The sequence below is a fragment of the Monodon monoceros genome, unplaced genomic scaffold (genome assembly GCF_005190385.1).
Source record: "Monodon monoceros isolate NGI ecotype Baffin Bay Population unplaced genomic scaffold, NGI_Narwhal_1 Super_Scaffold_7, whole genome shotgun sequence".
Taxonomy (NCBI): Eukaryota; Metazoa; Chordata; class Mammalia; order Artiodactyla; family Monodontidae; genus Monodon; species Monodon monoceros.
This window is the reverse complement of record NW_021703784.1, coordinates 105,168,532-105,183,581: the sequence shown is the minus strand read 5'-3', so window position 1 is coordinate 105,183,581 and position 15,050 is coordinate 105,168,532. Positions and strand designations below refer to the sequence as shown.

At 61.9% G+C, this 15,050-nt stretch overlaps 1 protein-coding gene across 4 annotated transcripts in view; it reads right to left on the bottom strand.

Moving 5' to 3' along the window:
* Window positions 1-15,050, bottom strand: part of OSBPL5 (oxysterol binding protein like 5) — a 68,372-nt gene that overhangs the window by 32,258 nt on the left and 21,064 nt on the right. Inside the window, exons 1-2 of one of the 4 annotated variants that reach the window (XM_029207334.1) lie at window positions 11,838-13,606; window positions 11,092-11,293 (exon numbers count right to left, since the gene is read on the bottom strand). In XM_029207334.1, the coding sequence (XP_029063167.1) occupies window positions 11,092-11,293; window positions 11,838-11,944 (309 nt within the window). In that variant the 5' untranslated portion in view covers window positions 11,945-13,606. Of the gene's footprint in view, window positions 1-11,091; window positions 13,607-15,050 lie in introns of those variants that run through there. The other 3 variants (XM_029207335.1, XM_029207332.1, XM_029207333.1) reach the window with 3 other exon arrangements.

Sequence of the window (15,050 nt, the reverse complement as noted above, 5' to 3'; positions counted from 1 at the left end):
GTCACCCGGCTAAGCTTGTTACCTCTGCCATTTCACAGAGGGGGAATCTGGTTTCAGAGAGGTTGGGCTTTGGGGCCCCAGGTCGCACAGTTATTAATTGGCAACGGCTGTGCTTGAGTCAAGTAGGTTGATTCTCAGTCCTGGCCCGAGTCCCCCCCACCTCCAGCTCCGCTTAGCTTCTAGCAAACCCACTGTGGGGGAGGAGAGGGCGGGAGTCTGGAGGCCCAGCCCCTGCTCGCAGTCTCAGTGCTCACTCACTGACTGCCCAGATGTGCCTCAGGCCAGGGAGCCAGCACCTGAGAGGAGGCCCGCCGCCGTCTTACTCATGTAGCTGAGATCGTCCAAGCACCTGGCTGGCACCCAAGGTGAGTCAGACCTGCTCCTGCCCTGGAGGCCCCAGGACGCGTGATGAGGGATGACACAGGTAGGCCTTCCTCACCTGGAGCTGCATGTCTCTTAGGGGTTGAGTCTTGCAAACTTGGGGCACGGAGAGGGGCTCCTGCCCACAGATCTCAGCTCCCCCATCTGGCCATGCACCCCCGCTCTACCAGGGCAGGGTGGGGAGGGCACAGAGGTCACTGGCTGCCTTTCTTCTCCCCCAGCACAGCTAACCACCAGCGGCCAGTGGGACTCGTTAGTCTGTGAGCCCCACCATCTGCTCATATACACCATCCTCCCTTCCACCTTCCCTCCCTCCTTTCCATCCATCCATCCAGCTAGCCAGCCACCCATCTTCCCACCTGCCTATCTGTCCATCCATCTAACCTCCTAGCCACCCATCCATCCATCCACACATCCAATCATTTAACCATCCATGGATCCATGAATCCATCGATCCATCCGTCCAAACCCTCTTCCCTCCCTCCTCCGTGAATCTCTCTTGTCAGCAGATCAGCCTGATTTCCCTTCCCCCCTTCCTTCCTATTTGCCCAATAAGCAGATACATCAGAGGTGACATCCAAATGGCTGAACAGCTGGTCCAGAACAGACCCCCACAGATCCGAGTGCAGTGCCGGCGTGCACCCGTGGATACTCCCTCTGTGTCCTGACACCCCAGAGCAGGCGTGGGCCCCCAAAGGCCCCCCTCTGACCCACTCGGACAGCGAGGTGGCCCCTCTCCTTCGGCAAGGCCTCAGGGTGTACACGCAGCCCCTCGGCCTTCCCAATGCCCACCCCTGACTGCTGTCTGTGATCTCGTTTGGGGTCAAGGAGGTGGAGATGCTGCTTCGTTCATTTCAGAGCTAAATCCAGGGCCCCTCTCGCCAGAGGCTCCACACCGCGTTTAGAACACAGTCCGGCCTCTGTCTCCTTGTCCCTGTTTTCCAGGCCGTCAGGACCCCTGCCCGCTCCTCCCACCTCATTCCCTGCCTGGCTCTGTCACCCACTTGCCCCAGACACACTGGCCCCCGTTATGTTCCTTGAACACGCTAAGCCCGTGCCCACTGGGGCCTCTGCTCTGACGTCCCCCCCCTCGAACGCCCTCGCCCACATCTCCGTCCGTCCGTGTGGCTGGGTCCTTCTCAAATTCCACTCTCCGCTCAAATGTCCCTTCCCAGAAGGTTGCCACCCCTCTGTCTCGCACAATGCCACATCCCTGTGGAACAGTCCAAGTTGCTGGACTGTTGCTCCTACATTCCTTCTTCTGTGTCAACTTTCTTCCACCCCAGGATGCAAGTTCCAGGAAAGGGGACAGCACTGTCCCTCCCATTTGCTGAGTCTCCCCAGGGTCGGGAGCAGGGACTTGCAGCAGGCGTGGGCGCCACTCCGCTCCAGGGCTTGTGGACCCCAGAGCCTGGGGTGAATGAAGGCAGCAGAGCAAACGCCCCTGGGCTTCGTCCCTCCTCTGCGGGTTAGGGGAGGAACCTCTGGCCAGCGTCAGCTTGGGGGCCGATTTTCACGGTAACCCTGGTGAGGTTCCTGTCCCAGGCCTCCTGCCATGCCTGGTGCAGCCAAGGACTGAGGCCCTGCCCTCCAGGCACTGGCAGGAGGCAGGAGGAATCCGGCACCTGGCGGGTCTGCGGACCCTTGGAGGCTCCAAGCTGGGAGGACCGTCAACCCGATGCTGGGCTGACCATGACCTTGTCTGCTGCTCTGCACCTCACAGGGAAAGCTGAAGGCTCGTAGCCCAGGGAGCACAGACCCGTGAGGATGGGAGCCAGTCCATGAAGATGGAGGGAGGAGGGAGGCGGATGAGGAAATAGACTCCCAGGCTGAGCCAGCAACCAGGGACCACAGCCGCGGCGGGCAGCTCTCTCCCTCTGTCCCGGCCTGGGCTCCAGCTGCCCAAGGGCTCAGGGCACGCTCTCTCTGGGCCCAGCCCTGGGCCCTTGGAGCCTGGATTCTGCCCGCCTGAGACATCTCGGGCCACCGTGTGCCTTGCCCTCACTGGCCTCCCCAACCTCTGATGGCTGGCCTGTGCCCCGACCACAGTAACACCCCTCCGTTACCCTTGGTTACTGGGGTGATGCTTGCCCGTACACAGCTCGCCCTCGGCCTACAGTTGCCTAAATTCTTCCCCCGCTGCCAGAAATGAGGCTGCTGTGGCTTCACCAGGCCCTCATTATCATGAAGTCCAGGTGTCTGAGGGGACACCGCAGGGTCTGGAGGAAGGAGCCCAAGGGCACCCCGACACGGTGAGACGGCCCCCGACACAGCACGTGAGGGGGCCTGAGCGTGAGGGGCCCTGACATCCCTGTGTGGGAGCCTCGGGTGTTTCAGCAAGAGGGGGCCCCCAGCCCAGAGGCCCCCGGGCCCCCTAAGGGGGAGCTCAGGAATCAGGAAGAGGGGCGGCGGCTGGGGAGAAGGTCTGTGGCCTGGGACTGCCCAGCCCTGGCCGAGCCTCGGGGGAGGGCTTTGCAGGCCTGGAGCTCAGCAGGGAAGCCGCTGCAGCCCCTGCTCAGACCCAAGACCAAGCCAGCCTCGGGGCTTGGGAAGGCGTGGCAGCGTTTCCCACGCTGACCTGCAGGGTTGAGGGCGCAGGTGTGGTCAGCTTCCTGCAGGCCCTGGCAGTGGTGGCACCTCTGGGGGACGGTGGGCTGTGGTTTGCTGCCGGAGCCCTCGCGGCCCACCCAGCAAGCAGGAATCCCAGCCCTGGAGGCATACGTGCCCCTGGGGACAAGCCCCCCCCCCCCCGCCCCCCTGCCGCTGGGACCGCCAGGTTTGTCCGTCTGAGCAAGCTCCTTCGCATGGAGGCAGGCGTCTAGGCGGGCCCACCCCTTGGCCCGCGAAGCTCCAGGACAGGCAGGGCTGGCCTCCCACCACTCCTCCTCTCGGCTGGTCCTCGCAGAGGGAAGGAACCCTGACCCTAGCCCTCTCGGGGGCAGCACGTCTGCCCGTCTCGGGGCCCGAGGCACACACCCCTCGTGTCTTAGTTCGGTCCATGCGCTAACTCCCTGCCGGGCTGGGCTTCCGCTGTGGGGCACATCCCAGCTGATTCCTCGACTGCCTGAACCCCTGGGTACCCACTCAGGCCAGGCACCCGTAGGGCCAATGCAGCATTTCCAGAATGAATCGGCTCACGTTGGCAAGGGGGCTTGAGAGGGGTCAGGGCTGTCGCGGGTCAGGGAGTAGCCCTGGGGGCCCAGAGCAAGTAGGGCAGGGGCCCCTCCTGCAGCCCTGCTCTGGGCAAGGTGGTGGCTGTCCAGGTATCCAGGGATGGACCCGCCTCCCCGGCGTCCTCTGAGTCCCAGCAGCCTCCTTGCAGCCTGCTCCAGACTCCTGTACCCCACCTGCACCCCGAGGATGCAGAAGGCCCGGGCTGATGGGCACCACGGGGGCCTCAAGTGAAACATCACTGCCAGGAGCCGTCAGGGTCCTGCAGCCACAGCCGGGACGTATCCACGGGTGGTGTCTCGGTGCATCCCTTGTCCAGCAGGGGGCTGGACAAGCTGACCTTCAAGTTCTACCCCGGCTCAGGAGCCTTCCTGTCAACTGCAGGAGCCTCCTGGTCTGCTTCCTTAGGGCTCCCCACTTCCTCCTGCCCCATTGCCACTCCCGGGCCACCTGGGAGATGAGGGGGACAGATAGGGGAGCACAGGACGGGAGGCAGCTCCGACTTCCGGCTTGGCCGCCCTCACCCTGCACGGCCTGAGCTGGCTCCTCGGCTTCTGTTTCCCTTCTGGGGCATGAAGGCCCCCCAGCGTTGGGGGCAGACGGGTCCCACGTGGTGCTGGCCCAGAGTAGACGGGGTATAGGTCAGGCTCGGCCCTGCCTGGGCCAGCCCCATGTCCCTGAGCTCCAGCACTTGCTCGGGCACCTGGTAGGTGACAAGCTCTCTGTCCCTAAACAAGGCCGCCTGGCCAACATCAAGGCCTGGAGAGTTGCACAGAGCCCACCCTGCCCCACCTGGGTGCCTGCACCCTGCCCCTCCCCTCCCCCACTGGAAGCTGCCTTCCGAGCAGTTATTTGCCTCTAAACACTGTCCCCTCCCTCCACCACCAGAGGCCCACCTTTGGGCCAGAACAATGTGATCTTTGTAAAGAAAGGTCTTTGGTGCCTTATCGGCCAGCACAGACAGGATGCCCAGCCCGCTTATCTGGGGCCAGAATCCGCTGAGCCGCTTGCAGCTCTCGGTGGGAAGGGCTGAGGCTCTGAGAAGGAATCCAACAGAATCCTGGTCTCACTTCGCATCCCACCTGCAGGCGCGGAGGTGGGGGGGACAATTCTGAGCCTGGGAAAAGGTCCAGTCCTGCCTGTAATGGCTGTGCGGCCTCAGCTGGCCATGCTCATCTCTGAGCCCCTATTTGTAAAGGGGGGGTTCCTCTGAGTGGGGATGGCAAAGTCCCCTGCAGAGGCCGAGACGGTGAACCCAGTGTGAGTTCCTGGCTGCCTGGTTAGCTTTCTCACCAGTGGCTGAGTGTCACAACTGGCCTAACTGTGCTAGAGGGCAGGAGGGCAAGGGTTCCTGGGCAGGGGAGATGCGGCTCGGGCCACGGGGGGCTCTCTGTTAATTGGTGGGCGCAGGGGAAGCGCGCACTTGCAGCCCGGCCACCACCAATGTGCCGGCACTCACAGTGCACTTAATTCTGCTTGAACAAAACGGATTGTAAAAGGCGAGGGGAAAAATGCTCTGAAGTCAGATAAGCTCGGGGATGAAGCCACGTGGACCCACCTGCTTGGCTCTCTGTCTGCACACCCGATGGACAGGTCAGCAGATCCCAGGGAAGGACAGCAGCCATGATGTCAACACCACACATTTGCATTCCAGAAACTTGCTAAGGTCCCAAGGCTAGTGACCATGAAGTCCCTGCCAAGAGGACCCTCATGAGGGTCCAGAAACATGTCCTGGCTACTGTCCCCCAGCTGGACCTAGCATCTGGGGCTCAAACTGGGCAGCCTGAGCAGCCCCCATGGGAGCAGCAGTCCCTTCAGCGCACCGTGGCATGTGGGCGCATCCCTGACGGGTCCAGACCAGTGTTCAGAACTTTGGACCTGTGCTGATGGACCCCTGACGCGTCCCAGGCCCTTTCATATGTATTATTCCACCTGATGTGATTCTTATGATATCGGAGAGGTGAGGGTAGCAGATCTCATGATCCCATTTTAAAGATGCAGATCTCATTTTAAAGAGGCCCCGAGAGCAGAAAAGACCAGCCTGAGGTCCAGTGGCTTGAACAGTGCCCGGGTCCCCGCGAGGTGGCATAGCTTTAAGCCCCCAGTCCCCATGCACCTTGAAGATGGCTGAGGGCAGGGGCAGAAAGGAAGTGGGGTACAGGATCCTGGGGGAGGTGGTGGGAGCCAGGTCTCCCCCAGAGAGACAGTTCCCAGACAGGCCACCTCGGAGTGCCTGAGCCCTGCGGAGAGGGGCAGGAAGTGGCCTGCCCTGCTCGAGGCCTTGCCTGGGTATTCTCGGCTGACTCAGCCAGATCACATGGCCGTGGGTAGGGCCGGGCCCTGGCGCCCGCCCACCTGGCTTCCTGACCGACAAGGGGCCAACTGGCACACTCAGTACCACGATCGGCTGGCCTGGGCACCGCCCACTCGCCACTTCCTTTGCATCAGGCCACTCCCGCCCAGTTCTGGGAAGCCCGGGCCACTGCGGCCTGATCGGATGTGGTCCCCACTGCAGGCCTGACCCCACCCTGTCCTACCCAGACCCTGCCCACCCACCTGTCCCAAATGAGAGCTTGAGTTTCTGATGCAAACTGCATCCTGGTCGCAGTGCTCTGGGACGGGGAGGGGGCGGTGAGAGGACGGGTGCTGTGCAACCAGGCGGGGTGCAGGGCAGCGGGGAGGACGACGGGGAGGGGAGGCAGGAGCCCCCCAGGAGATGGGCTTGCCGAGGGTCAAGGGTCGGGGCTGCCCACCCTCAGGTCCAGCATCTGAACCAGGCAGCTGGATCTGGGCCCCGGAGTGACCTCACGCCCGAGGCACTGCCCGTGCTGCGGGGCTGGCTGCTGACATGAAGTCCTCCGCACACTGGGGGCTCTCCCGGGGTGCTGATGTCTCCCGGACATCCCCTGTGACCTGGCTCTCCCAGCGGGGCTTCTGCTCTGCGTGCTCCCTCCCCCGGGAGACGCCCCACAGGCCGCTGCCTGCCTGGGTGGTGGCGCAGACGGACAGCAGTTAGGCGGCTGCCCTGGGGGGCACCCGGCCGCAGATGGCCACCCGCCCATCTTCCCTCATTGCAGGGCCGAGGCTGGGAGGGAAATTGCAATAAGAAAAGGAGAACAAAGTGGGCCAGGGGCTGCTGTGGCCCAGACTCCCTCCCAGCAGGCAGGGAGGGGCATGGAGGGGGTTGGGAGAAGAGGGGAAGTGGTGGGTCATCGATGACCCTGAGGGGATTCTGGGGGCTCAAGTGAGCCTGCACTCTCCTCCAGACCCCTCCAGCCTCAGCCTCTCCCCCTGCCCACCCCCTGCTCCCCCCATGGGACCTTCCGCAGCTGCTCCTGTCCTGGTGGCCCTGGGGCGGGCGCTGAGCGGGCCTGAAAACTAGGTAGGTAAGAGCGGCGGCCCCTGGAGGCGCAGTCGTCCAATAAACAGAAGGAGACAAGGCCAGGAGGGCTGCCAGCGGATGGGTGGGGCCGAAGCCTGCTGGGGGTCCCCGGAGGGGGGCACTGGCCCTCGGCGGTGCAGGGCGGGAGTGGGCACAGCCAGGGCTCTACCTCAGGGCATCTCTGTCAAGGATCTCCCTCCGCAGGGGAGAATCTGGCCCAGGTTCCCTAAGCAACACCCAACATCCAAGATGGACTGTGTTAACGGAGAGTGAGGCCCCCAGAAAAAGGGAGGGGATGATTCCAGCGGGCCCTCCTTGGTCAGACTGCTGGGTTCCGCCCTGCGCGTCTCAGCAAGGGGTGGCCCAAAGGAATGCTCTGTGAAGGGCCAGGGCGGTGCCGCCGGGGAGTGGTGCCACCTGGGAAGGGCACACACAGCCCAGCTCTCCTCTGTGTCCCTCGGGTGATTGATGGTGTGAGCTCCAGGCAGGGCCGGGCTCATGTGGGGCTCAGACAACCGCCATCTGGGGAAGGGGAGGTGCGGCGCCCACAGCCCAGGAAAAGGCAGAGCGTGTGCAGAGGCGGGTGGGCTCCTGAAAGCACCTAGAAGCTCCCTAAGAGACTCAGCAATGTGGACCCCCAACTTGGGTGGGGGGCCCCCGCCCCCGAAAAGGCTCAGGTCTCCCACAGAGGTCATGGTGGTGGGATCCAGAGGTGTGGGTGCAGCAAAGTCTTCCTCTCCCCCAGCCCCTACCTGTGCCCCAGCCCTGCAGCGTCCCTGGAATTGGGTCGGGCGCCCCTCATCCAGCACCTTGGCCACACCTGAGCAGGCATCACTGTAGCTCCTGCAGGGAGGTGGCTGCCCCGTCTGCTGGCTGAGAACGCTGAAGCATGGCGTGGCAGGGTGCCCCCAAACCTGCTCAGGACCCCACACGAACACCAGGAACTCAGCCTCATCGGGGCGGGGGGGATGCAGCCTCCGTCTCCTCCTTCCTACCCCAGCCCGGCTGACCCGGGCCAGTTCGGAGTGCGGAGAAACCCTGCCTCTTGCCAAGAAGAGGCGCCCTCATTCACGTGCCACCTTCACAGGCTCGCTGGTGGGTCATCTTAAATGCCAGCCAGCCTGGCCCCCGGCTGCTCGGTGCTGGGTCGGGGGCGCACGCTGGCTCGCTCGGGGGAGATGAGGGCCTGATCTCGCAGGACCCCTGTGCTCTTGGGTGCGTGAGGTCCAGGAGATCCAATGCCCGGTTTTCCCACAAGTCGTGCAAAGCATACCCCAGCTGGACTGTGCCCAAGGCTGGTTCTGGGACATCAACAGAGCGTAATCCCCGCACGGTGTCCACCAGCTCGGTCTGGCCTCGGGGCCCTCCCCAACCAGAGAGAGGGGCACCGAGGACCCAGTAAGCCTGGACCCCCGGGGACGGGCAACGTCTCCCCACCCACCATGCTGTACAGCATCGAGCCGGAGACTGGGGGCCTGGCTGGGGCCTCCAGGCTCCCTGATCCCCCAGGCTTGCGGCAGCCCAGGGTTGGCTGTGGGCACCTCGTTTCTGAGACCAAGGAGGTCACAAGAAGGGCACCTGGTTAATTTTATGCATCCACTTGACTGGGCCACATGGGGGCTCAGACATTTGGTCAAACACGATACTGGGTGTGTCTGGGAAGGTGTTTCTGGATGAGGCTGAACATCCGAATCGGTGGATTCGGTAAAGCACGTGGTTCTCCGCAGTGTGGGCGGGCCTTGTCCAATCACTTGAAGGCTTAAATAGCACAGAAGGCTGAGCCTCCCGACTAAGGGCATTTCTCCTGCCTGATGCCTTCGAACTCGGGTGTTGGATTTTTTTCTGCCTTCAGACCTGAACTGAAGCATCCGCTCGTTTCCTCGGTCTCGAGCCCGCTGGTGTTTGGAGCGGAACTAAACCACCAGTGCCCCTGGGTCTCCAGCTTGCGACCACCCGCAGATCTTCAGACTGCTCAGCCTGCGTGACGGTACGAACCGATTCCTTTTTTTTTTTTTTTGCGGTACGCGGGCCTCTCACTGCTGTGGCCTCTCCCATTGCGGAGCACAGGCTCCGGACGTGCAGGCTCACGGGCCATGGCTCACGGGCCCAGCCGCTCCGCGGCATGTGGGATCTTCCCGGACTGGGGCACGAACCCGTGTCCCCTGCATCGGCAGGCAGACTCTCAACCAGTGCGCCACCAGGGAAGCCCCGAACCAATTCCTTATCATAAGTCTCTCCCTCTCTCTCTCTCTATATATATACGTGTTTATTACGTATAGATTATACGTCTACAGATACACACACCAGAGAACCCTGACCGACACACCCGGACGTCAGGCTGCCCTCTCCTCCTGCTATGATCACTGACAACACGGCACAGGGGCCCGTGATAAGAGCACAGGTGTAGCCGGCGGGGAGGCAGCACCATGGGGTGGGGAGACTGGCCACGCACCTACTCAGTGCCTCGGTTTCCTCGTCTGTAACAGGCTCATGCAGCACCCGTCGTAGGGTTATTGTGGAGTCGAGGCTCGCAGAGGGTTTAGAACAGCAGCACCAACAAACGTGAAACCGTTTGCAGCACCGAGCCCTGAAGAGACAAGCCTGGCGTCAGGAGTGCAGCGATGGCCGGGGCCGGGGAAGGCTTGGCGTGCGGCCGGACAGAGACAGCGCAGGCCCCTTTCCGGGGAGCCGTCCATGGGGAAACCAAAGCCCTCTGGGGGACTGAGGCTGAGAGGTGGGCTCCCGACAGAGCTGGGAAGACCAGCGTGACTGCGAACACCGCCATGGGGCCACGGAACACAAATGTGAGGGTCAGGCGTGCACGCGTGGGCCCGTGGCCGGCTCCTCAGCTGGTTTGCTTGATGGCCCCGGGGATCCGGGCGGGCAGACGCCGTGCAGTAATTACACTCCAGTCTTGTCCCAAACCAGCCTCGGCCACACTGCAGGTGGAAAAGACTTTGAACAACGTGTGGGAAAACCGAGCATGTGATCTCAGGGAAGCGGACCCGCCTCCCTGCTCCCCACACTCCATAGGACGTGCAGCCCGGCACGCGGCTGCCAGCCCTTTATTTGGTGTCGACGTTGTAGCCCCCGGAGGGCTGAGACAGAGAAGCATGATCACGGTCTGGGTTAAAATAACTGAACTTATGCCAAGAACCAACTATTTACAACACACACTATAACTCACAGAGAGAAAACAAACTTATGGTCACCAAAGGGGGAAGGGGGGGAGGGATAAATTAGGAATTTGGGATTAACAGATACACACCACTCTGTATAAAGCAGATAACCAACAAGGTCCTACTGCACAGCACAGGGAACTCCACTCAATATGTTGCAATAACCTACAGCACAAAAGAGTCTTAAAAAGAATATATATGTGTGTAGCTGAATCACTTTGCTGTACACCTGAAACTAACACAACACCGCAAATCAACTGTACTTCAATTTAAAAAAAAAGTCTGAAATTTAAAAAAAAACAAACAACAATTACCATAGAAGCCACGCCACCTGGCTTAACATACAATTCTATTGCTTCCTCTTTAATGCCCAACTGGCTTCGGACTCCACAAAACCCCTCCCTGGCCTCGTCTCGGTGGAGGGTGAAACCTCCTTTCCTGACTGTTCCCCCCGAATCTCTCCTCTGAAGGAAACGAGCTCCAGATCCAGGGCCGGGGCACCCTCTCTGCCCCAGATGCAGCCGAGCATCCTTGGGCCGCCCCCTCTGCTCCTCGAGGCTGGAGGGGGAAACAGAGCCTCACTGGGAATGACCTGTCTCTCGGGACCCTTAAGAGCCTTGGTCCCATTCCTGTGCGCCCAGCCCGCTCGCTTAGGGGAAACTGCTTCCCCTTGAGCCTTCAGACGAGCGGGGTCCCCACTCACGGGGAGCCCCGGGGGACTCACTGAGTGGGACTCACCGCCCCTGTCATGACTGCTCCTGGCGAGGACGGGACGTGGCTCTCAGGACCCAAGTACCAGAAGGCGAAGACCCCGGGCTCCCTGCTCACCTGGGAATGGCCGGCACCCGGCTTCCTCCAGGAGCATCTGCACTGGGGGAGGACATGGACCCCCGACACCCTCCCACCCAGCACTGGGCCAGTGGGGTTTCCAGTAGGGCTGGAGCTCACTCTTACATAGCCCTGGGGTGCAGGGCTCACCGAGGTTTCCAGGAGTTGGGTTCTGGGGGGTTTCGTCACAACTTGAGTGCGTGGAGAGAGCAGGAGGGGGTCCAGCTTCTCTGACGTCCAGGGCGAATCCTTGCATAAACTGAAAACTCCCTCTTGCTGGACGGTCCCAATCCTCACACAGCGGCAGCTCCCCAAGGGGCGCACGCCCCCCTGCATCGCATCCTGCAGGGCACTGAAGGAGTCAGCAGGTGGGCGGCAGGCACCATGCCCCTCCTCCCCTCCTGCCGGCCTCCCACCCTGTCCAGGGGCTGGGAGGATCCTAGGTCTTGGAAGCAAAAATGACCGCAAGTGTTGCCGTGCTCTGTTTTCCCGCCTTTTCTGCATTTTACAGATGCGGTAACTGAGGCCCCAAGGGTGAGCTGACTCACCCCGGGACATGTGGCCGGGTGGCACCGCCCCCTCGACTCCCAGCTCACCCAGGGCAGGCGTGCTTGCCCCCCGACCCCCCGCTCGGCGTCAACCCCAGGGGAAGGGCTGCCCACATCTGCCGGGACTGTCCTGAGAGCCAGAACAGGAACTCCAGAGAGAGAACGTTTATTGGGCTGCAGGTCCGTACAGCAGGGAAGCCCACTGCCTCCTTGCCATGTCCCCAGCTTTCCCGGCCCCGCCGCCTGCAAGAGCCCAGGACCCCTCTGGGTGGATGGGCCGCCCTTCTCTCCCCCACGTCCCGTGCTCCTCCAGCCACTTCCCCTGCAGCCCGATCCGTGAGCACCTACTGTGCGCTGTTCCGCCGCCCTGGCCCTCCTGCAGCCCAGCCCGCAGGTTTTAACTCGGGGAGGGGCTGTCTGCACTTCCGGCTGGAGCTCACGGGGTCTTCCTGCATGGCTCCTGGCGCCCCTTCAGCGTCCAGCTCAAGGCCTTGTTCAGCACTGACCCGCTGGGCGGGCAGCTGCTGGGGCGGGAATAGAAGCCCTGCCTTCCAGGCCCTTCTGGGATAACCAGTAGAGGCAGCCCCCCACCCAGTGACCCCCAAGTCAGGCTGTGGGCGCCCGGTCACAGCCTCCACCTGCCACTCCCTGGTGGTTTCTGGGGAAACCCGTTCTGTCACCTGTCACGTGCCTGGCGGAGAAAGTGGCCTTGCCAGTCAGGTAGGACCAAACTGGCACAGGGCCGAGGGCCCCACCTTGTCCTGCCACGGTAGGGACAGTCCAGGAAGGTGACCTGACATCTCAGGGATGTGGTCACCAAGCTTGCGGACCCCCGACCCTGCCTCCAGACCCTTTTGCTCACTGGACCCTCAGCCCACTGTCAGGGCCCAAGCAAACCCCACTTGAGGGCGTCTGGCTTCCTGGTGCCAAAGTGTCAGTGTGACATCGGCCTGAACCACGAGACATTGGCGGGGGGGGGCATGCCAAGGGCTCACAAAGAGACCAAAAGAGAAACAAGGAAGAAATGAAAACCTCTATCCACAAGCAGCGTGCACACACGTGTCCAAAAAGCAGAAGCAGCCCAGACTTCCATCAGCTGATCAACGGCTAAGCAAACTGTGGTCCATCCATACCACGGAATATTATTCAACATGGAAAGGAATTCACGCTGAATTCATTAAGAGGAGCCGTCTAGAAGGCACTATGCAGAAGTGATGATGGACGCTGTTTCTTTAAAAAAAATCAAAATTGCAGGACTTATCGCATTTCCATTGATCATAATCACAGTGGCCAGTGGCCCTGCCAGCCTCTGGCCAATCCTGAGCTCTGTGGAGTGGACCCATGGCCCTCTCACCAGGTGTGTAGTCAGCACGCCTGACCCGTTCTCCAGACACTGAAGCGGCGGCCGCCCAGCCCAAGTCCCGCCACCGTGCCTTGTCCGGTGGAGATACTGAGGTTTGGAGAAGGGTCCAGAGACCCCCAACGACCCCCGAGGTCAGGGCTCCCTGAGGCCACTGGGGCTGAGAAATGGCCCTGTGGGAGAGGTGAGAAGGCAGGGCTTGTCCTCCAAGCTCTGAGACCTAAATCTGGGTCTGTCCCCTGACACGTTGGTCACGCCATGAAATGACAAGTTCTAAAGCGTGACGCTGCATCGGGCGCCTCGTGAGCAGAAGGTGACAGCTATTAATGAGACCGAGAGTGACGGGGACACAGCAACCGCTCGGAGGCCGGCTCGGGTCAACCGTGTCCCTCTGGGTCAGGATGAGCTTTACAGATACCTGCCCAGACAGCCTGCTGCCCCTTCGTCTATGCCTGCCTTCGGGGACGCCCCAGGGAACCCAGCCTGCCCATCGGCGCTCCCTCCGGGCCCCATCATTCGCCCTAAAACACCTTCCCTTGGTTTCGAGAGACAGCCCCATCCCAGCCCCCGGGGCGGCGCCCTCTCTGGCCCCATGAGAGGTCAGGCTCCTGACCTGATGTGTGGGAGGCGCCCACATGCTGAGACCACAGGGCCACCCCCTCCAGGCTGTCCTTTCTGACTGGGGAGGAGGTTTGACATCCCCCCTCTGCCCCCCAGCCAGTGAAGGCCAGTCCAAGGAGACAGAGGGACTGGTGGCTTTACCCATCAGGGCCTGACCCAGAAGGGCCTTCTCCTTCTGGAGGTTAGAGGTGACAGCAGCCAGTGTCCCCTGTCACCTGCTGACTGTAGAGGTGGCCGGTGACAGTGGCAGCTTCACTGCGTCCTGAGGCTTTTTGGAGAGAATTAACAGGTTTCCACAGAGAGGGGCTGTATCGGTGTCCTGGGGCGGCCGGAACAGAGGACCACATGCTGGGCAGTTCATAAACAACAGAAACGGATTCTCTCCCAGTTCTGGAGGTCAGAGTCTGAAATCAAGGTGTCGGCAGGGCCACACCCTCAGAGGCTCCCTCCTGCCTCTTCCAGCTTCTGGGGGCCCCAAGAACTCTGTGACTTACAGAAACATCCCTCAGTCTCTGCCTCTGTCTTCCCGTGGCCTCCCCTGCACGTCCATGTCTCAAACCTCCCTCTCGTTCCCTTTCTCCTAAATCACGGGATTTAAGGTCCACGAGATAATCCAGGATGACCTCGGTCAAGACCTTTCCCTTAACTACTCCTGCAAATTCCTAAATCCAAGTAAGGATGCATTCACGGCTTTTGGGGTTAGGACTTGGACGTACCTTTTGGGGGTCACCATTCAACTCACTGCAGGGAGTTTCAGGGGCGCCCAGCCCAGCAGAGACCTGGGGTGGGGATGAGGTGTAACAGCACCTTGCCACCCATGGGAAGGTACGCAGTGCCCCCCTTGGCCTGCAGGAGTCCCAGTGGCTCTCGTCCCCTTGTCCCCTCCGCTTGCGCCTGCCCCTCCCGCTCGCCTGGGTCAGGCCGACACCCATCAGCTCCTCCCTCTGCCCCATCACCCTCGGCAGAGCTGCCCGCTGCCCTGTCGCCCCCTCGACTAACCTCCCAGGGCTCCGTCCCCGGACGAAGCCTCAGACCCTCCCACCCCTGCCCCTCCACCATGGAGCCCCCAGGGAGCTCCTGGGAGGTGGCAGCTCTCCTGCCACGCACACGGCCCCGGTACCAGGTCCCAAATGCCAGGCAGCTTCACGCATCCCTGCCTTTGGTCTCCCGGGTCCCTGGGCCAGCGGTGCCTCCCCGCTGCCCGACACCCCGCTCCAGAGCTGGGACCGGCCCCAGCACTCAGCTTGGTGTCACCCCCGTCGGCCCTGAACCTTCCAGCAAGCTGCTCCTGCCCCCCAGCTGCTGCTTCCTTTTTTTTTTTTTTTTTTAAGTATTTATTTATTTGGCTGCGCCGGGTCTTAGTTGCGGCATGTGGGATCTAGTTCCCTGACCAGGGATCGAACCCGGGCCCCCTGCACTGGGAGCGCGGAATCCCAACCACTGGACCACCAGGGTTCTCGAGGGTTGCGAAGATCTGTTCTGGCTCCGGCCCAGCACCGGCTGGGGACCCCGAGGCTGGGAAGGGCTGTGTCCCCTGGAGCCCGAGCATCCCAGGGGTGTGTTCTCGGGGGCCGACTTCT